Raw genomic sequence first — 21,532 nt, 5'->3', positions numbered from 1 at the left:
AGTTATGAAGCAAAATCCAGCCGTTTTTATCCACGTTAGGGGGCGGCCATTTTGCCACTTGCTGTCGACTGATGATGACATCATAATTGCTCAGGCCACAATCAACTAACCAGAGCTCACCTGTTTTGTGAAACTGCACTGCGATTGGCTGTTACCTGAGACCTGAGCAACTGTGATGTCATCTTCAGTCGACGACAGCAAGTGGCAAAATGGCCGCCCTCCGAGATGGTTAAAAACGTCTGGCAATTGAACACAATATTCTGTGGGCCTTGCAAAATCAGTCAAAACCCAGTAAAACAGCCGGGAGCGAACGGGATTGCGAAATGTGAAAATGGCTGTGAGTGAATAAGAAAAAGGGTGATCTTTTTGTGCCCTATTAAAAACTTACAGTAATAACACAATTGAATCTGAAAGTAATTTAAGTACTAATCATGATAATTTCATGTATATATTTCATATATTATATGATTTGTGACCTTTTATCTTTACGCATCATCTTTTGCGTTTTTTTTTTTTTTTAATAATAATGTTGTTTAATGTCAAGGTTTTTATGTCAGTTTGTTGGATATTGGCAATCTTTGGGGAGTGACGGTGGCATTACATATTTCGTATACAAAAAATTAAACTGTAAAAAAAAAAAAAAAAAAAAAAAAAAAAAACACTTGCCCAACAAACTCATAATACATAATGCAACAAATTTAAATTTAAATTAAAAAAACAAAAACAAAAAAAAAAACTGTATTTTACTTTACAGGTCATTACATTTTTTTATTTAATTTTTTTTCTAGTATTAATAAGCGAACCCTCCCAGGCCTGAATATTGTCATGGAGTGGAACACGTCTGACATTGATCCAGATGATTTCAAACGTGCTCGGTGACGGGCGATGTTCAGCTGCTGATTGCTCACGATATGCCAACGCGGGGATGTTTTCAGCTCGCAACAATCGTGTCCAGATGGTTGAAACATGGAGACGCGCATTATCATGCCGCAACCGTCACAACAATGATCGCAAAAATCATATCGGCCTTCTGAGCGGGAAATCATAACAATGTGGCCTCAAGCAAAAAAAAATAAAAATTAGTCTGCTACCCGACTTTCGGTAATGATTATTGGGCAGCATTTTGCATGCTGGAATGGATTTTTAAAAAATCTGGTGATTATTTGTGAGGACATATCAGACTTAGCCAGAAAGCTGATAAGTCCTAAAATGTTGTTTGGCTTTGGCCAGGATTTGCAGTCTTTTTCCGTCTGATATTTCGTTATGGCTTTTACTTTTTCCCGTGTTGGTCTTCCTGCCAGGATTTTCCTTTTTTTTTTTTGTTTACCTGCACGCCAGGGATGATTTTCTTGGCGTTCTTGTTACCCGTCAGGATGATTAGATGACGTGCGAGCGCTGTCTCAAGTGGCTCATTCGTCAGTTTCAGCTGAGGAGGTCAGTGAGTCATCGTCATAATGGCACGCGGTCGCGTTTGTTTGTTTGTTTCCCCCTCCCACGTGGACGTCAACTAGACAGGAAGCTCCTTTTGTTTACTCGTTGTGAACCTATAGCGGTGCTTCTCAATTATATTCTGTCATGCCCCCTCTAGTAAGAAGAAAACACTGTATCCGTATTAACGTATAAGATAATAAAAAAAAGAAAGAAATATGGACCAACTTGCAACAAAGAATAGCTTTATTAACTGTAACAGAAAAGATTTAAAGTGCATCTGAAATTCAAAAATAAAATTAAATCCTTCATTAAACTATAAACATATTTTTGACTCACCATGTCAAACCATATGATACGGAAAAATTAAATTACATAAAATCAATAAATAATAATGCATTCAAACTTGTTCACCAACATTAACTCAGAAGCACAATATTTAAAAAAAAACAAAAAACTTTAACCTGCAAAACAAAAATATATCAAATAATTTATGCTGATTTTATTTTTATTTTTTTTTGCTGTGTGCAAAGCGCGCATGCTCAGTGCAAACAAAACCCCGACACCACCGAGCGAATGCTCCCTGCGCACACTCTGCCAATAATGAGAGCGCCACTGCCCCCTAATGTAGTGGAGGTGCAATTGCACTTTATTCTAGGACAGTAAAAAATAAAAATAAAAAAAATAAAAATAAAAAAATAAAAAAGCATCAAAATGCTTTGATGGATTCTCACGCCCGCCCCACTATTTGAGAAGCACTGGCCAAAAGGAAGCATACGGCATAACTGTGCATGTGAAAATGTATCCAGCAGCAGCAGCAACAGGCCTGATAGCGCCTCTCTTGTTTAGCAGATGGCAGCCAACGCAACATTTGGCGGGGGCAATGTAAACATCTTTTGTACCAGTTGTGTTTACGGACCTTTTGGATACCATTTTGCATGCAAACATAATCCAATTTTTTTTTTCTTTTTTACAGTGTGGAGCGATAAATGTGGCCAATGCCAGGCAGGCAGTAGTCATGATGTAACAACCTCTTTCGAAAGAAAGAATTTGAATTATTTTTAGAATTTAGAATAAATGTAAAGTTAAAGTAATGTAAAGTTTTTTTATTTATTTATTTTTGAAACCTAACCCCCAGCAGAAAATGAAGGGCTTTTTTTTTTTTTTTTTTTTTTCTTAATATGTTTGTTTTTGTTTCCAATTCTCCTAGATGACCTCTACTCATACATTAAATGCTGTCTTGGAACCGTGATGCATCGCCACATTTTTCAGTTTTCCTTGCCGACCTGGTGCTCTGATGGTTCGATTCCATTATCCTGTCTCAGTAAGTCAATAAAGGTCAAGATGAGCTTGCCAGCTCTCCCGTCAATACAATCCAGTAGAGCGATGTGTGTGTATGTATATATATATATATATATATATATATATATATATATATATATATATATATATATATATATATATATATATATATATATATATATATATATAAGGGATACGATAAGGGCGATATCGTGATATTAAAACTGCCACAATATCGTCGTCGTCATGTTCACAATATTTAAAAGGAACACATCTGGTAAAAAAAAAAGTCAGGTTGATTTCCATTTGTGCAGTTGTAGCACCCTCTGCTGGCTAGTTTTTTAGTGCAGTTTAATTTTCATTAGGCATGTTTTGGCCCTTCTATGTTTAAAATACACTAACTGTCAGATGAAGAGGAACGTAATATGCTTGTGAAGCGATCAATGTGTGCAAGTAAGTGCCTCAATATTGTTATTAGAGATTGTAGGTGGTTTATATGCATTACTGTTATGTACGAAAGCACAATATTGTGATCTTTTTTAAATATCGTCAACTCCCCCACAATATCGTGATATCGTATCGTGATGTCTGGATATTGTTACATCCCTAATATATATATATATATATATATATATATATATATATATATATATATATATATATATATATATATATATAGATATAGATATAGATACACGCCCATTCCTGTCGCTGTGTTCCCCATCCAGCGACTTAGCGAGTTTTGAGGATCCGTTTTGAGCGTGACAGCCACCAAGGAGCACTAACTGATTGACTGGACAGTGGCAGCGAGTAAATGCAGCTTGAAGACCCTTGAAAAAAAGATGATTTTGTTTCCGACTCTCCACGCTAGAGCCTGTCTGATTGCTTTTCCCGTTCCGGTTAGCAGGAAGGCGGGATGTTACCCAAAAAACAAGCTCATCCAAGCGCGCAGATTTTTCCAAATCATTTACTGGTCCTTTTTGCAACGACGGTTGTTTTGCTTTTTGTGTTGTTTTCTTCCTCAGTTGAAAATGATGCCCCAGTGAACGTCCCCTGACGGTGTTCGCAACGGGTTGTTGTTGTTGGCCAAGCATCGCTGGTGAAACGAGCGTCCTGCTTGCCAATCAGTCGTTAACTCACCTGCTGGTAAAACCGCTCGTTAGGGCAGATCTTGGCGAGGCGTGAGGCCATCTTAGTGGGGAGGGGGATGTCGGGACGTGACTGTTGTCAACAGCTGATGCCTCCAAACCTCTTTTTCTGCTTACTGGATGGATTTTCTATTTTTCAAACCATCCGTTATCCAGAATGTTGATGTCCTTCATCTTTGAGATGCAAATGAAGCGGGACATGAAGAAGGCCTTCGTCGATGTTTTGCCATTCAAGGGCTGCTCGGTTTTTCCCCAAGTTAGCACTGCTCACATGGTCTTGGTTGTTTAAAAAAAAAATAATTCAATATTGAATTTTCAAGCCTGATATTGACTCATAAAACCATGAATCAGTTGTTTTAACATCTCTTTTCCCATAAATTCACAAGAAAATTGAATTTTAGGCTTTTTTTGTTGTTTTTGTTGTTGTTGTATTTTACTGTTTTCTTTAAATTTGCTGTTCACGTGAATTTAAAAGTATTTTCTGACATTAATGAAATACCTGACATTTTTTTTTGCTTCAAGAGAATTATGAATCTTTTTAATTAACTTATATTTACAACGGACTGAACGATTAATTATATTTAAGATTGCATCGGAGATTTTACATCACATAAGCAGGTATAATTTTATTTTGCCGTCACTTTTTGAGTTTACTGACTGGAGAGATTGCTCAGTTTTTATGTTTTTAAATATGTATATTGATTTATTTATAAATACAGTGTTTACGTTTCATGCAACATGAAAAGTCGGATATATTGAGTGGTAAATTGTAACTAGTAGAAAAAAAAACTGATATTAAAAGGCTTGATTTGCATTTATCTTAAGATCCTGTAATATATAATAAATCTGATATTGTTTATTATAATTAACTTTTTGTTGGGTAAAAAAAAAAAAAAAAAAATCATTGAAAAGGACCTTGAAAAAAATAATCGCACATATCGCAATTTTTTGGGGGGAAAAAATTGCAGTTAGATTATTTTTCCATAATTGTTTAGCCCTATTTACAATTATTGAATTTGAATTCTGAAAATATTTTCATCTCGTCCTTGCTGATGTTTGTGTAACGCTTATGTGATTATAACACGTATTACTTTCATTAATTAAGTTGTTCAACCAGTTACATAATCCACAAAATATCATTTGGAATTGAATGTTTTTAATCATGTTCTTGATATTTAACTCATTCACTGGCAGCCATTTTGACTGAAGCAACCCCCTTCGCTCACGGCTGTTTTACTCAATTTTGACTATTTTTTTGCAAGGCCCAAGCATTAGAAGTTTCATCATTATTAAACAAATCTGCTTAGAATTGTGGGGGAAAAGCTTGTTTTCATCATGGCTCTGGTTGGTCTCTTATACTCTGCTGCTACCTGCTGGCTGTTTATTTAATTACTACCATTTTTTTTCTCGCTCATTCTCTGCAGTTGAGAGGTTGCGTCAAAGCCTTCTGTATGCTGTAGCATAAAAAAAACAAAAAAAACAACAACAAAAAACGTATAACTACGTCTTTGGGACAATTAATACATTTAAAATAGAACGTATTTATATGTTTTTGGGAGCAAATGAGTTAATAAGAATGGATGTTCCATAATGAATCATTATCACATTAAACTGAAGTGAATCGAATGGGGAAAAGTTGAATGGAAATAAACTCTTGTGAATCAAAATCAAACCGACTGTGGAAATTTGAATCGATCCAGTCAATCCTTCATATTTTCCACTGATGGGGCCGCCATGTTCCTGCTGCTTTGACTGTCTTCGCACTTACGAGCAGCGCCTCCTCTTTGCCCTAATAAACGGTTTTGCCAGCAGGCGAGTGAGCGATTGATTGACATGCAAGATAGTCTTTCACAACACGCGTTTATCTTGAGCAACTCCAGGGGACGCCAACTCAGGCATAAGTGGCCATTTTGGCTTTTTTTCCTTTCCTGAGGGCATGTTCAAAACTGATGACAAACATGCAGAATGTCACCCTGCAGTCCTCCCGCCAATATCTCAACTCGGTCCGTTTAGCCCCATCTGTTGACATCCCTTTTTGACATGGCGCTCACGTCCGTCTGTCCAGCAGCGTCCATTTTCCGTGTGGGGATTTTTATAAGGCTCTTCAGCAATTTCTCGCTATCCTGATCAAAACAATAAATATAAATAATATAATAATAATTATATATATATATATATATATATATATATATATATAGAGAGAGAGAGAGAGAGAGAGAGATATAGATATAGATATATAGTTTTCCAAAACGCTATTTATAATTGCTCTTGTCGTGAGTTCAATACCACGTTTGCTCACGATGAAACATTGCGGCAATGAAGACAATACGAGGTGGAAAAACACTTAATGGATGTAACCCAGGTGGATTTTTGTCATCCGCTAATTGATTCTGAATCAGCATAAACAAGAGGGGAGGAAGAAAAAAAAAAAAGAGTGCCAACATTGAAGTGGCTGACTCATAAGAGTTCTTGACGCACACGAGCAAGTGGGGCGATTGTACAGACGACGCTTTCAAACTCTTTTGTCAAGCACAGACATTTTTTTTTCTAAATGATAAAAATTCATAAATGTCTGTTCCAGTCACTTATGTTGAAGCAAAAAATAAAATTACACGCATTGTTCTCATGTGCAAATGGGAACAACTTGAGGGTGCGCAGCTTCATGATTTATGACCCAAATGCAGGGCAACGTGGAGATGAATGAGTAATCTTTTAATTTTGTCTTTTTTTTTTCTTTCCTTTAATCATTCCTCTGGTCTCCTGACAAATGAATAATACTGAGCTCTATAAAAAAAAAAGTAATTTAGTAATCTTTTAATTTAGTCAACTTTTTTTCCTTTAATCATTCCTCTGGTCTCCTGACAAATGAATAATACTGAGCTCTATAAAAAAAAAAAGTAATTTAGTAATCTTTTAATTTAGTCAGCTTTCTTTCCTTTAATCATTCCTCTGGTCTCCTGACAAATTAATAATACTGAGCTCTATAAAAAAAAAAAAAGGAATTTAGTAATCTTTTAATTTAGTCAGCTTTCTTTCCTTTGATCCTTCCTCTGGTCTCCTTACAATTGAATAATACTGAGCTCTATAAAAAAAAAGAAGTAATTTAGTAATCTTTTAATTTAGTCAGCTTTCTTTCCTTTAATCATTCCTCTGGTCTCCTGACAAATGAATAATACTGAGCTCTCTCTCTTAAAAAAATAAATTAAATAAAAAATGTAATTTTGTAACCATTCCGCATGCATCTCAACAAGCAGAAGTTTATAAACCAAAGTAACACTTGTCCTAGACATTTCTTCCTCAATTGAAATTCCATTCAGACTTTCATGACTTCATTTACCCACTAAAACGAGAGTAATGGAGACTCGGAAGTGCACTCGCAAATCAAGTCATTGCTAGCCGAGTGACAAGCTCATATATCAAATGCGTCGGAAATTGGTGCACTCGTAGGTGGAAGCGCCACTTTAGATGTCACAAGGTGGCGAGGTGAGCGGTTGGTATTTGGGGAGCTTATTCCGGGAAATATCACATCATGACGCGCGTGTCACAGCCTGTGCCGGCCGGGCGCCTCCGTTCGACGGCTAACCTGTCGCCATTCACGGCTCGCTCAAGTGAAGCTGCTGACACGCACTTCAGCTTTGCCTCATCATTATTCCCTCGCAATTTTACAGGTGTGCCCCCCAAGAAAAAAAAAAAAAAAGTTTGCTCAAATTCCAAATGACGGTTGGCAATACAAAAAAAGGTCACAATATTGTAAAAAAAAAAAAGCTCATATTGAAAAAAAATGCAATATTTTGTTTTTGTACATAGCAGCAATGAAGAATGCAAAAATATAAATATCATATATCAAAAATATATAAATATATGTATTGAAACACTTCCTCCACATAATGTCTCAGCTCACAAGCAAATTACGTTCCGCTTCATCTGACCATTAGCGTGGATTTTAAACATAGAAGGGCCAAAATATGCCCTGCGAAAATTAAACTGCACTAAAAAAAACTAGCCACCAGAGGGTGCTACAACTGCACAAATGGAAATCAAGCCGACTTTTTAAACAGATGTGCCTCTTTAATATCGTGATGTGACGACGGCGATATATTGCGGGAGTTTTGATATCGCCATATCACGATATTGCCGTTATCGTTACATCCCTAATGACCAAAACCCACAAAACAGGTGAACTGTGACGGTCGTTACTGGCATAAATCACAAACCCCGATTCCAATGAAGTTGGAATGTTGTGTAAATTGTAAGTAGGAACAGAATACAGCGTTTATCAAGTAATTTTCATCCAATATTGCCTTCAACGCGCAAGAAAAGCCGGGACGGAGGCATGTGCGTTTCATCACCTTTTCTTTGAACAACACTTCAATAAGCATTTGAGAAGCGAGGGCACTCTTTGTTGAAGCTTTGTAAGTACAATTATTTCTCATAACGTGCATTATGTTTACTGTCATAACTAGGGTCATGCAAGGGTTATGTTTACTGTCATGACTAGGGTCATGCAATTGGTATGTTTACTGTCATGACTAGGGTCATGCAAGTGTTATGTTTACTGTAATGACTAGGGTCATACAAGGGTTATGCTTACTGTCATCACTAGGGTCATGCAAGGGTTATGATTACTGTCATGACTAGGGTCATGCAAGGGTTATTTTTGGGTCATGACCGTGAGGTCAAGTGTCTGTTTTGAACTGATGTAACCAGCAAGACACTATGTGATGTCAGAAGCTATGTGATGTCAAGAATCTTTAATCTCTTTATCTGGTCAACAGCTAATCAGATAGTTCCATGTCAGTCCTGTTACCCACATGTCTAGCCACAACCAATCAGATCGATTCGCTATCTATATAAGCCGGTCTGAGAAGTGTGTGTTTTTGTCAGATTATTACTTCTTTTCCTCTGTCCATCTGCCCACCTGCTTGTCTGCTCCTCGGCCCAAATTAGTTTCCATGATGCCTTCTCGTTGTTTCTGGTCAAGTCAAGCTAGTTCCACGCTTCTTGTTATGCTAATAAAGTGTGAAACTCCTATTTGTGTCTGCGCTTTTGGGATCCAACCTCAGAACATAACACTTCTCTTTTCCACCTTCTTCTTTCCACCTGCAGTGCTAGCGCCCCACTTTCTGCCTTCCGTACACTTTGAACCCAGCAAGCCCAACCGAGGCCTTTGTCATCATCAGGTCTCCATGGCAACGTCAATCCGAGCACTTGTGAGCGCCCACCATTGCCTGCGTGAAACAAACGACTCTTTTTAAGTTGAAGTGCTGTTTGTCATAGCTGAGTGCAGCCTGTAATTAATGAACGTCGGTCTAGTCAGACATGTTTGCTTGTCAACACTCTTTTTGGAGCGTCATCAGTATTCTTTTCCAATGCTTCACTGGGGTCAGAGGTCGCCTAATGCGATGTGTGGGACGATGTTGAAATTGAATAACATAAGCAAGAGAGAGCATTATGAGGTATTCAGAAGTTGCTTAATTAAATTAAGCCAAAAAAATAAATAAATGCCGGGCATAAATAAATTTGTTTACATTTTGACCAAAAGCCCCATCCAAACCCAAAATTCATCAAAAAAAATAATAATAATCCTGATCACTAATGCCGTCATTACTGTGCTAAGTGCGATTACATTTGCTGCCAAAAACGTATAAATACGTTCTATTTTAAAAATTGTAAGTGTCCCAATGACGTTTTTTGTTGTTGTTTTTCCCCCATAAAGAACATACAGAAGGCTTTGATGCAGCCTCAACTGCAAAGAACGGTTGAAGAAATGGTAGTTATTACACAAACGGCCAGCAGGTGGCAGCAGACTAAAGGAGATCAACCAGAACCACGTTGAAAAAGCTCAATTACAATTCAAAATAGATAATGATGAAACTTAGCTGTATTCTAATGCTATTTGCAGCAAAGCGGAAGCAAATATAAATGAAAACCAAGGCCACTTCTCCCCGCCCACCTCACAGAGATGCAATCCTAATCACACGGGCAGTCACCTCACTGCGCGTCGACTTTCTGTTATGACTGCAAAATATAAATAAGTCCCGCTCAGTCACAACTAATCAGCATGACAGTATTCTGCGCCATATGCGGCAGGCATCCTTGGAGCTCCCACCAAGGGAGGAAATGAGCCACCAACGCGTGAACGAGTTGCGCGTCTTCAACTGTGAGTCAGAGATTGGAATCAAATCAAGTCACAACCACACAAAAAAAAACGTATTACAATTCCTAGCAAGTCCAATCGTGTGTCGCTGCTGGCACTTCCAAGTGTTTACATTACAATAAAAAGACGAAGGCACAGAAGAGAGCAGCTCCAGCTCTGGAAAACGTTTATTTGCACTCTGCTACCCTCATGTGGACGTTTTTGGTACTTCATTTTTTTTTTTTTTTTAGTGAGGTCATATTGTGCCAGCTCCGTACAAACAATAATATCCAGCTGGCAAGCTGTGAGCAATCAACAATCGTTCTTCACATTCAGTACACATTCCCGCCATCTCCCTCAACGCACCTCTTTTTTTTTTTTTTCCCTTCCTAAGAACATATTCAATAATGAATTTGGGGCAAAAAAGCCGCTGACACAACAGCAGCTCGCCCCCCCCACGGGAAGTTCAGACTGGCTGACGGCCAAAATCCTCCCTGGTGGATTTAATATTGGAAGGCTACAATTGTGTTTTGATTATGAAAGTGTGGATTTATTAAAAAAAAAAAAAAAAAAAAAAGGCGGTGAAATATGGAATGAAACAAAAGTCTAAATTGGATCATACTGTACTGAAATTGTTGAATGTGAGTTAAGTAGTAGCAAAATCCAGCCGTTTTTAATCCATCTCGGGGGGCGGCCATTTTGCCACTTGCTGTCGACTGAAGATGACATCACAGTTGCTCAGGCAACGACCAATCACAACGGGTGGTCTGTGGTTGGTCGTTGCCTGAACGCTGAGCAACTGTGATGTCATCTTCAGTCGACAGCAAGTGGCAATCCCCCCCCCCCCCAAAAAAAAAAAACAACAACAAAAAAACACTCCTAGTGGATTTAATACCAGAAGGCTACAATTGTGTTTTGATTATGAAAGTGTGGATTTATTACCAAAAAAAAAAAAAAAAAAAAGGCGGTGAAATATGGAATGAAACAAACAAAAGTCTAAATTGGATCATACTGTACTGAAATTGTTGAATGTGAGTTAAGTAGTAGCAAAATCCAGCCGTTTTTAATCCATCTCAGGGGGCGGCCATTTTGCCACTTGCTGTCGACTGAAGATGACATCACAGTTGCTCAGGCAACGACCAATCACAACGGGTGGTCTGTGGTTGGTCATTGCCTGAACGCTGAGCAACTGTGATGTCATCTTCAGTCGACAGCAAGTGGCAAAACGCCCCCCCTCCCAAAAAAAAAAAAAAAACAACAACAAAAAAACACTCCTAGTGGATTTAATACCAGAAGGCTACAATTGTGTTTTTGTTATGAAAGTGTGGATTTATTTAAAAAAAAAAAAAAAAAAAGGCAGTGAAATATGGAAATTAAACAAAAAAAAAAGACTATACTGTACTTAAAGGGTCTAAATATGGTATTCAGTTTAATATTGCGTTTTTTATCAGTGTTAGCGGGCGGCCATTTTGCTACTTGCTGTCAACTGAAGATGACATCACAGTTGCTCAGGCAACGACCAATCACAGCGCAGCTTCATAAAACAGGTGATCTGTGGTGGGTCGTTGCCTGAGCGCTGAGCAACTGTGATGTCATCTTCAGTCGACAGCAAGTGGCAAAATGGACGCCCCACTGAGATGGATGAAAACGGGCTCAATTTTGCTTCATAACTCATAATCCACAAATGTAATATGAATCAGAATGTCATTTTTAGACGAGTGAGGTCACACAACATATTGTTGACAAGAATTGACTTTCGCAACTTACTGGACTACTTGTCACCTTTTGTTTATAAAATAATTCTGTTGAACCGCAACTGAAAAATAACGCTTTTCATTGGGTCATTTTCGTGACATTTTTTTTTAAATTTATTCTTATTTTGACAGATTGAAATCATTTCTGCGGGTTTTCCTTTTTCATTTAAGTCCACGTGTGTCTCACTTTCCCCGGCCATGAATCACGATATCGGCGCGCTTGATCTCATTTACGGGCGCCACGTGCTCGAACGTGGCCCACTTCGTCTCCACGTGAGATCCGCCCGCCATGTGAGCGAGCAAACGCTTTAGCCAACTCGATCAGCACGTTTTCTATCGGGTGAAAGCGGTGCGAGTTCTGCCCTGAAGACGCGACAGCAGCTGATGATTAGCGCGCGCCAGACAGCTAACGGCGTCTTCATCCGCGTTGGTCTCCCGTTATGAGAGCAGGTCACGGCTGGCGGTCACCGTTACGCACACTACTGAAAAGCTCCATCACGACACGATTTTAACACTCTCGGGAACTACTGAAATCCTGTCGTAAATACTACTGAAGTGCTTTCGTACTACAGAATTCATTTCACTCACACATGCAAAACACTTGCCCAAAAAAAGAATTAGTATCACATATACTACTGAAACGCTATCACACACTGCTGAAACACTCTCAGCCCACTACTGAAATGCTCTCACACAATACTGAAAGGCTCTTACGCAAGCTACTGTAACACTCTTGCACACTACTGAAATGCTCTCACATTTACTACCGAAACTCTTATCACACACTGCTGAAACACTGTCAGCCCACTACTGAAATGCTCTCATAGAATACTGAAAGGCTCTTATGCACATTACTATAACACTCTTGTACACTACTGAAATGCTCTCATGCGTTACTGAAATGCTGTTATAAATACTACTGAGGTGCTTTCGTGCTACAGAATTAATTACACTCACACACGCAACGCACTTGCACAAAAAAGAAATGCACTCACATTTACTACAGAAACTCTATCATGCACTGCTGAAACACTCTCAGACCACTACTGAAATGCTCTCACACAATACTGAAAGGCTCTTACGCAGGTTACTGTAATACTCTTGTACACTACTGAAATGCTCTCACACACTAAAATGCTCTCACACGCTAAAATGCCATCAAACGACTCAAACGTCACTGAAATGTTCTCACACATACTACTGAAATGCTATCAACTCACTGCTGAAACTTACTCTCAATAATGAAATGCTCTCACGCCAAACTAAAATGCTTTCTTGCAGATAGCAAAACACCCTCGAAGATCAAATGCTCTCACACATTACTAAAAATGCTTTCACTCTATCCACACACTCAGACGTCACTGAAACGCTCTCACACATACTACCGAAATGTTATCACACACTGCATAAACTGTTTAAGGATTTTTTTAGGTATAGTGTACTTTTTATTTCAGTTTTATATGCAATATATTTAAAATTAATCATTATTTAGAGGGATTCTTGACTCATTGAGCCATTTTAATATTTGATCTATAATTAATGTGGTAACTATTATTTTTCATGCAAAATTAATACATTTTTACTTGCCGTCGACTGATGATGACATCACCTGTGCTGAGGAAGTAGGTAACGACCAATCATGGCTCAGTTTACTGACCGAACCCAGAAAAGAAGTGAGCCATGATTGGCCGTTACCTACTTCCTCAGCACAGGTGATGATGTCATCATCAGTCGACAGCAAGTAAAAAAATGACTTTTTAAAAAAGGTATTAATTTCACATGAAAAACAATTAAGTTATCAAATGAATTCTGATGCTCATCATCAGTGCCTAAATATTCACACGTGAGCAAACAGTTTTTGTGCACCTTTTTTGGCTGTTGCTCACGCACAGTGTACAAAGTGTCCAATATTCCAGGAAGTGAAGTACAGCGCGTACACGATTTGCTTTTAATTGGCTTCCAGAAGACTCAGCGGGGGATATGTCAACACATGTGCAGGTGAAAAATGTACCGCGTCGTCTTTGATTTTGCGCAAGGCGAATTGCCAAAGGGCGCGCGTATAAGTTCAACTCCCTATTTGGAAGACGACGGAGCTGCAGACGCGCTGCGGGGGGGTCCGCTAACCTTTTGCCAGGGAGCTCAGGGGAGCATTAGCAAGAAAAAAAAAAAAAAAAAAAAAGACTTGCAGGCATGAGTCAACATTTTACACGTTTATTATTAAACTTGCTGGAGGAGAAGGATCGTTGAGCAAGCACCTTTTTTTTTTTTTTTTTTTTACAGTGCACACATTCCAGACCCCCCGTGTGTTGCTTTTATTAGGAAACTTATTGTGGAGTTGGAAAAAGGAGTTCACTGTAGTTTCTTATATAGCAAAATTATTTGGAATGTTGAAGACTTTTTTTTTTTTTTTCAGTTTTACTTTATATATGAAGCTAAATAATTTAGTCGTGTGTTTTGCATGGACCAGCTGAATTGATGCAAATCCTCAAACTTCTCTTAGATGTTGTCAATTGTGATTTTCCGGAATTGTACAAGAGCAGTTAACTCTTTGACCGCCAAAAACGTTTAATAACGATCAGTAAAATCACAACGTATGCCGCCATAAACCTTAAATGACGTCAACTAAGTTTTTTATTTTATTTTATTTTTTCTCAGTCCAACGTCTAAGTGCAGAACTGCTTGGTCAATGGGTTGTGGAATCAAATCAAAAACACTAACTATGACCAGCACATGGAAGCAATGTATATATTTACGTGAACGACCAAAGCCTTTTGTCATATCAAAGTTTTTTTTTTTTTTATGATAACGTGTGCCAGTAAAACAGTCAAAAAGGCGACGGTGTCCGTTTGGCACGCTAATTTTAGAAAGTTTTTAAATTGTAGGCATTTGTTTGGAAATGAATATCAACTGAACTCATTTTACTTTTTTTTTTTTTTTTTTTTATACGTGTTTTTGTTGTTTTTTTCCCTATTAACCAGGAAATGCAAGGCATTTTTTGTTCAATGACAATTTCTTAGTTAGTTAATTTAGTTTTTATTAATTTTTTATTATTATTTTTTCATTAATTCGTTAATTAATTACTTTTTCATTGAAGGGTTGAAAAGGGGAAATGTGTAATTGTAAAAAGTGAATAATAATAATATAATAATAATAATAATAATAATGACACCGTCCAAAGTTCTTTATTCATATAATATTTCTGAATTCTTGTAGAGTTATGATTATTTTTCTAATATTACAATTTTATTTTGGTTTTAAAAACAAAAAGATTTTGTGCTTATATTTTTTTATATTACAAAAGACCCCTACAATTTATTTACTATTCAATTAATAATTGTAAAAAATAATAATAATAATTAATAATAATATGACACCGTCCAAATTTCTTTATTCATAGAATGTTTCTGAATTCTTGTAGAATTATCACAATTTTTCTAATATTACAATTTTATTTATTAATTTTTTTTTAAAGATTTTGTTCTTATATTTTTTGATATTAGAAAAAAAAACGTACAATTTATTTACTATTCAATTAGGAGATTTAAATTGTAATATGACAAATGTAATGTGAAAAAAGTATTATTTGTTTAATAATCTGAAATAATCTTAAATCCATCTTTATTCTTGTGATTCTATTTTGTAATTCTTCTGAAGTAAAATGAAAACTCAAATATATTACATCGTTAGTCTAAAAAAAAAAAAAGTTTTTATTACCTCTTTGGTTTTTTATTATGACTTTGTCTTATATTATTCCAATATAATTACCACCTTTATTGATTTTTATATAAAAATGTCAAATTTAATATAATTTTTTAAAAGTGCTTACAAGCTCGTTCTAGTGATGATATCACTTTATTATCTTAAAATGATGGCTTTGTTGTTTCTCTTATAGTATAGAATGACATTCAAATACGATTTTTTTTCTTGTAATATTTCATAATTGTGACCTCATTTGAACGTTTGTTTCTTTTCAGCGTGTTCCTAAAACTGCTCATGATGTGCAAGGTCTGTTTTGTGACTTTTCCTTTGTTTTCTCCGAGAAGCAAACAAAGCGATGCATCTCCATTAAGTTGCTTCCACTGTAATGAAATAACGTGAGGTGGAATTAGATGAGGTCAAAGAAAATCACATTTTCCTGTGGGGATTGCTGAGCAGTCGTGTTCCTTTTGAGCGCGTGGCTGCCGGGAAGATGTTTTAGACGGAGGTGAACATGTGAGCAAAATTTCTCGGCTCACTTTCCGGCGCCTTTTTTTTTTTTTTGTTCGTATCGTATTTCTCTCCTGAAACGTGCGACTGCACTGTTTGTTCCCTTTTCGCCTCTTGCGTCTAAAAACATTTCAATCCATTCAGTGTACAGTTCGGGCCAACTTTCAAATTGTTTTGGTGGGACTTCCCCAATTTTGGCCATGAAGATAAAGGTTGAGCGCTTCGCTTCTTATTAGCCAAGAGTGCGAAAAGTCCCAACTTTGGAAAGCTCGCGTCACGTTTTCAGTCAGCTGGTGAATGATTTGCTCGAAAGACCGCAAAACATTCCCGACTGTTCTTCATCCTCATTGGGCGCCATTATTGAGTTTGTGCCGTGCGTCTGTCACATTCCTGATCCGTAACAACATACAGTTTATACAACTAGTGTTCATTTTAACAGACATTTTTAAATTTGGTCTCAGTTTTAGTTTTTATCAGTTGCTCAACCTCATCCCATTTTTATTTCGTCCATTTTTAGTCGACTATAAATCTACAATTTTAGTCTTTATTTTAGTCCAAGAAAACAGAATTTTATTCGTCTAGTTTTAGTCAACAAAAACTGTCAACATTTTAGTCAGGACAATTATTTTACCTTCTGTATATTTTTTTTTGTTGGCAGATAATGTTGAACATTTCAGATCTAAAACTATTTCACATGAAATTTTCTCTCATCTTTTTTTCTTTTGATGAAAAACCAATTCACACATAATTACAGTGTTTCCTCCTGACTACCAGGAAAAAAAAAATATTGTCCAATCATGTTTATTTTGACATTCCCCAATCTTTGTGAAGTAACTGGAATACTGCAAAAGACATTTTTTGAAAAAAAAAAAAAAAAAAAAAAGGTTTTATTTTTAAGCTAGGATGTGTCCACTACAGAGGACATTTTTTTAAGCTTAAATGCTAGGCTCAAATACAGTTAAACTTTTACAGTTAGACTTTTTTTTTTTTTTTAAGCGTAAATGCTATAAAAATCATCTGGGGAGGGAGTTCAAAATCAATCTCAGAAGAAAGCCACGATCTGCTCCATGTCAAGGCTCGATTATTTTTTTTTTAAATATTTATTTGAATAAATCTCAGGGACATTCCAGCAAATTTGTGACATTTGTGTTTCGCCAAAAATAAAATGTATAAATGTACTGTAAAATTATCTGTAAAAAAAATAAAAAATAAAAATCAAGAAGAAAAGTATTCGGCACATTGATTTGAATGCATATGCAATAGATTATTTAAAAAAAATATATGGAGAGGTTAAAATCTCGACACAGTCCTATTACCTGCGGGTAATTTTTTTAATAATAATGTTTATTTTTTTCAATACAGTTTTTGTTGAACATGCTTAGTTTCAACATACTTTAAGCATGAATAGAATGACATTAAAAAAAAATGTAACTTACCCAATGTTACCCAGTAACAATTTTTGACCTGTTTCAGTACACATATTATCAGAAATAAATTGAAAAAAAAAAAAGACCAAAATGTACGTTGATTTGGAGATCGTTACAACTAGCAAATAACGTGTCACCTTTAACAGAAAGCTGTGAGGTCGTCATTTTTTTTTTTTTTAATTTGCCGTAATAAATATAAAAATAAAATACAATTGTTTGAAGGATCGGTGTATTTAATACATTAGAATTGAATATGATAATGTCAAATTGGTTCCTCGTTTCTTATATGCGGCTCTCGGGAAAAACAAAATGGAGGATTCTTTTTTGCGAGAAATGCTCTCTTTATGACAAAAGGTCTCGGACGGCCACCTAAAAATGTTTATGATGCCTTATATCAAAAGTTTCAAGTGTAAACATCACAAACTATGATCCAAAAACATGTCTTGTAGCATGATCAGCATCTTTGGGAAACATCTGTAGTGGTGCTTTGAGATACAAGTTTAATTTGTTCTGTGATCAAGCTCATAACTCAAGACGCTTGAATTTCAAATCATGCTCTTCCATTGAAATGAATGGAAATGCCATTAATGTGTTTCAACCTTGCCCGAAACTGACAAAAATTGTTTTGATGTGTATTTTAATGAGGAAGAATATCACTTTATATTATTCTGCTTTTTAAAAACATACACTAATGATAATTATTTTTTAAAAACATTTAAAATAAAAAATAATAAAATAAAAAAAATAATGAAAAAAATCCAAATTAAATGAAATTACACTAAATAAACTAAATAAATAAACTGTTAATTTGAAGCCCCTTTAAAAAAACATTTAAAATTAAAAAATAATAATATAATAAAAAAATTAAAAGTCCAAATTAAGTGGAATTAAAATAAGTAAACTGTTCATTTCTAGCGCCTTTAAAAAAAACATTTAAAATAAAAAAAATAAAAGATAATAATATAATAAAAAATAATTAAAAAGTACAAATTAAAGTAAATAAAATGTTAATTTGAAGCAGCTTTTTAAAATTAAAATTAAAAACTAATAATATAATGAAAAAAATCCAAATTAAATGGAATTAAAGTAAATAAACTGTTAATTTGAAGTAGCTTTTTAAAAAAAACATTTAAAATGAAAAAAAATAATAATAGTAATAATAAAAAATGGAACTAAATCCAAATTAAATGGAATTAAAATAAACTTATTTTGAAGCACCTTTTTTAAAAAAAAACCCAAAACAAAACATTTTAAATTTAAAAAATTAAAAATAATAATATAATTTTAAAAAATCCAAATTAAATGGAATTAAAATAAGCAAACTGTTCATTTGAAGCGTCTTTTTGGGAAGAATTGTTCAGAATTGCAGAAGAAGAAGAATTGCAAAGTAATCGTATCTCAAGGCACCACTGTACACACATGTCAAGGTCCCATGTTTCATCAGTCTCTTTGGTCCAAGTTCAGCTAAATGAACGTCTGGTGTTTGCTTCATCAGGCTTCAAGCGTCCGCAACTCGTCTCCTAAATGGAGTCGATGCGCCGCCTGCTGAACACGGCCGACACGCTCTTGACGATGCCCTTGAGCCCCAGCGGCCGCTTGGCGCCGCCCGGCCTGGCGTCCTTCATCCTGCCCGTCAGGCCGTGGAAGACGTCCAGCACGCCGTGGTAGTTCTCGGCCGCCGACACCTCGTAGAAGAGGCAGCCGGCGTCGAGCGCCAGCCGCCGGCCTTCCTCGCTGGCCACCGCGCGCCGGTGGTGGAGGTCGCGCTTGGTGCCCACGATGGCCACGGGCGCCCGCCGCCGGCCTCGGCACGACTCGATGCTTTGCAGCAGGCGGGCGACGGCGTTGAAGCTGGCGCGGTCGCAGATGCTGTAGGCCAGGACGAAGCCGTCGGCCCACTGGAGCTTCCGCTCCTTCGACGACGCGTCCTGAACAAAACCACGCCGGCGGACGGGTAAGCATGCTTGAGATTTTAAGTACAAACTTAAAAAAAAATAAAATAAAATTCTCAAGGGATACGGACCTCGTCGTGATGTGAATCACAAAAATACTGTACACTTAAAAATTGACGTTGCCCTGATAGATGTCAGAAAATGCATTTAAAATGTCCTCTGTTTAACAATATTGAAAAATAATGAAATATTAAAAAAAAAAAACTTTTACGATGGCGTATTAGGACCACGTCTAAATATTTATGTATTAATTAATTAATTTATTTATTTATTTATTTATTTTTAATGTTCTAAGTGTCCCAAAGACGTATTTATACGGGTTTTTTTTTTGTTTTTTTTATGCTAGAGCATACAGAAGGCTTTGATGCAGCCTCTCAACTGTTGCAGAAATGGTAGTTATTACACAAACGGCCAGCAGGTGGCAGCAGAGTATAAGGAGATCAACCAGGACCATGTCGATAAAAAGCTAAATTACTTACAATTTTAAATAGATTTGTGAAAACTGATGAAATTTAGCTCTCTTCTAATGCTAATGGCTGCAAAGCGGAAACAGATAGAAATAAATTGTCTTTTCTTGATGAAAGAAGAGACTTTAATCTTTCTTTTGGTAGGTTCCGTGTTTTTATAGCAATAGAACAAAATATCCTGTGGGCCTTGCAAAATCAGTCAAAATCCAGTAAAACAGCCGCGAGCGAACGGGATTGCTTAACGGTCTTGTACTTGTCGGATACTTTTATCTGCTTACTTGAGAATATGGCGAATCCCAAATGTTGACAGCAATTTCCCTCCCATCCACCATAAATCTGTGACTGTAGATGGACTCTGACAGACAAAAAAATAAAATAAAATAAAAAGTCACTTTTCCATGATTAGAAAGAATCCATACACAGCAGATACTGTATGAAGTATACAACTCTGGAAGGAATTAAGAGACCACTACAAAAATATCTCTCTCTTTTTTCTGTTTATATGTACTTTACATGAGTAAAATGAACATTTTTAGTCTACTTTATTTGATAGGACCTAACCTAGTGAACTACTGACCACGTTATTGTCAAAATGCCAAAAAAAAAGTCCAATGTTTTATGTTTTGTTTTGTTATTTTTGTTCTCTTAATTTTTCCCCAAGATGTATGTTGAAGTTATTAGAGTTGAGAAAAGAAAAAAAACCCTCACCAATGTCTCCATACTCTCCTATGAATCTCCGCGTCAACAGACGCACTGTAAACGCTGCAGGCGAGACACGACACACGAGTTCAACGTCATCATCATAATAATAAATGAATCGTCATCATCCTCATAATAATGCACGCGCATGCGTGGTTACCTGATTTTCCCACGCTCTCCGTGCCCATCACGACCACGTTCGCTTCTTCCATGACGTCGCGCGTCCATGAAGACGCGCGGAGCCAGTTTGAGCTGCTGGAGGGCGAGCACGCGCCTATTTCAAGCAGGAGTGGGCGGGGCCTGCGACGTCACTCGCCAGCGTCACAAAGACAACAAACGTGTCTCGCGCGCAGCCTGCTGTTCATTGCAAGTAATGCAAGGACCGTATGCTGTCTCGTGTCTTTGATATTGATTGATTTATTCATTGATTGATTGTTTTAAAGCAGTTAAAAAGATATAATAATAATAATAATCATTCCTATTGATTTTTTTTTAAATGAAAATCTACATCAATATATAATAATTCATTCAAAAAATAATATCAAATCATCTCATAGAATAATGTTATGAAAATATAATACTTGTTTAACAATTTAGTTTGATTTACTTGCAAGGGGAAGTTTTTTTTTATTTTTATTATTCTGTAATTTTATTTTATTTAACACATTGACGGTGGGGGAGTTGTTTATTTATTCAATAATTTTCAATAATTAATTCATTTTATAGGAGTGAGTTTCCGTGGTTCTGGACAATATTTTAAGGCGAATGACGAAAAATATTTTGTGTAATGATTATGTATTCATGTGTTTATTTATTTATTGTCGCTTTTGAACAATGTTTTAAAGCATTTTATTATTATTGGTTTTTTTTTAATACTATTTTTGGAGTACAGTATGTACAGTATTTTTTTTCCTTACCTTTCTGGAGTTGGCCTTTGGAACCAAAGGGTCAAAGTTCGAGTACAGCTGTGCATAAAAATAAATAAATTAATTAATTAATAAACTAATTTAAAA

The 21,532-nt window shown here is 36.3% G+C and overlaps 2 protein-coding genes across 2 annotated transcripts in view; one reads left to right on the top strand and one right to left on the bottom strand.

The window, feature by feature from the left end:
- Positions 1-9,067, top strand: part of LOC144016457 (RNA polymerase II elongation factor ELL) — an 88,401-nt gene extending 79,334 nt beyond the window's left edge. The window contains exons 17-18 of the transcript XR_013282914.1: positions 2,639-2,752; positions 8,985-9,067. The gene's annotated coding sequence lies outside the window, so the exon portion shown is untranslated. The remainder of the gene's footprint in view (positions 1-2,638; positions 2,753-8,984) is intronic.
- Positions 9,068-18,630: 9,563 nt separating this feature from the next.
- LOC144016460 (ras-related and estrogen-regulated growth inhibitor-like protein) lies at positions 18,631-21,532 on the bottom strand. Its single transcript, XM_077517631.1, has 5 exons — positions 21,437-21,532; positions 20,680-20,873; positions 20,529-20,582; positions 20,099-20,175; positions 18,631-19,329 (listed from the first exon to the last, which is right to left on the bottom strand). The coding sequence occupies exons 2-5, from the start codon at positions 20,729-20,731 to the stop codon at positions 18,922-18,924; spliced, it is 591 nt and encodes a 196-aa protein (XP_077373757.1). The 5' UTR covers positions 20,732-20,873; positions 21,437-21,532; the 3' UTR covers positions 18,631-18,921.

This window comes from Festucalex cinctus, chromosome 3 (genome assembly GCF_051991245.1).
Source record: "Festucalex cinctus isolate MCC-2025b chromosome 3, RoL_Fcin_1.0, whole genome shotgun sequence".
Classification (NCBI taxonomy): domain Eukaryota; kingdom Metazoa; phylum Chordata; class Actinopteri; order Syngnathiformes; family Syngnathidae; genus Festucalex; species Festucalex cinctus.
This window is presented reverse-complemented; position numbering and strand designations above follow the sequence as displayed.

Coding starts and splice junctions, on each gene's coding strand:
- LOC144016460 (XM_077517631.1), bottom strand. CDS start 20,731: ATGGAAGAAGCGAACGTGGTCGTGATGGGCACGGAGAGCGTGGGAAAA. Junction 20,176..20,528: donor AGGAGAGTATGGAGACATTG/GTGAGGGTTTTT, acceptor TTTGTCTGTCAG/AGTCCATCTACAGTCACAGA. Junction 19,330..20,098: donor GGGATTCGCCATATTCTCAA/GTAAGCAGATAA, acceptor GGTTTTGTTCAG/GACGCGTCGTCGAAGGAGCG.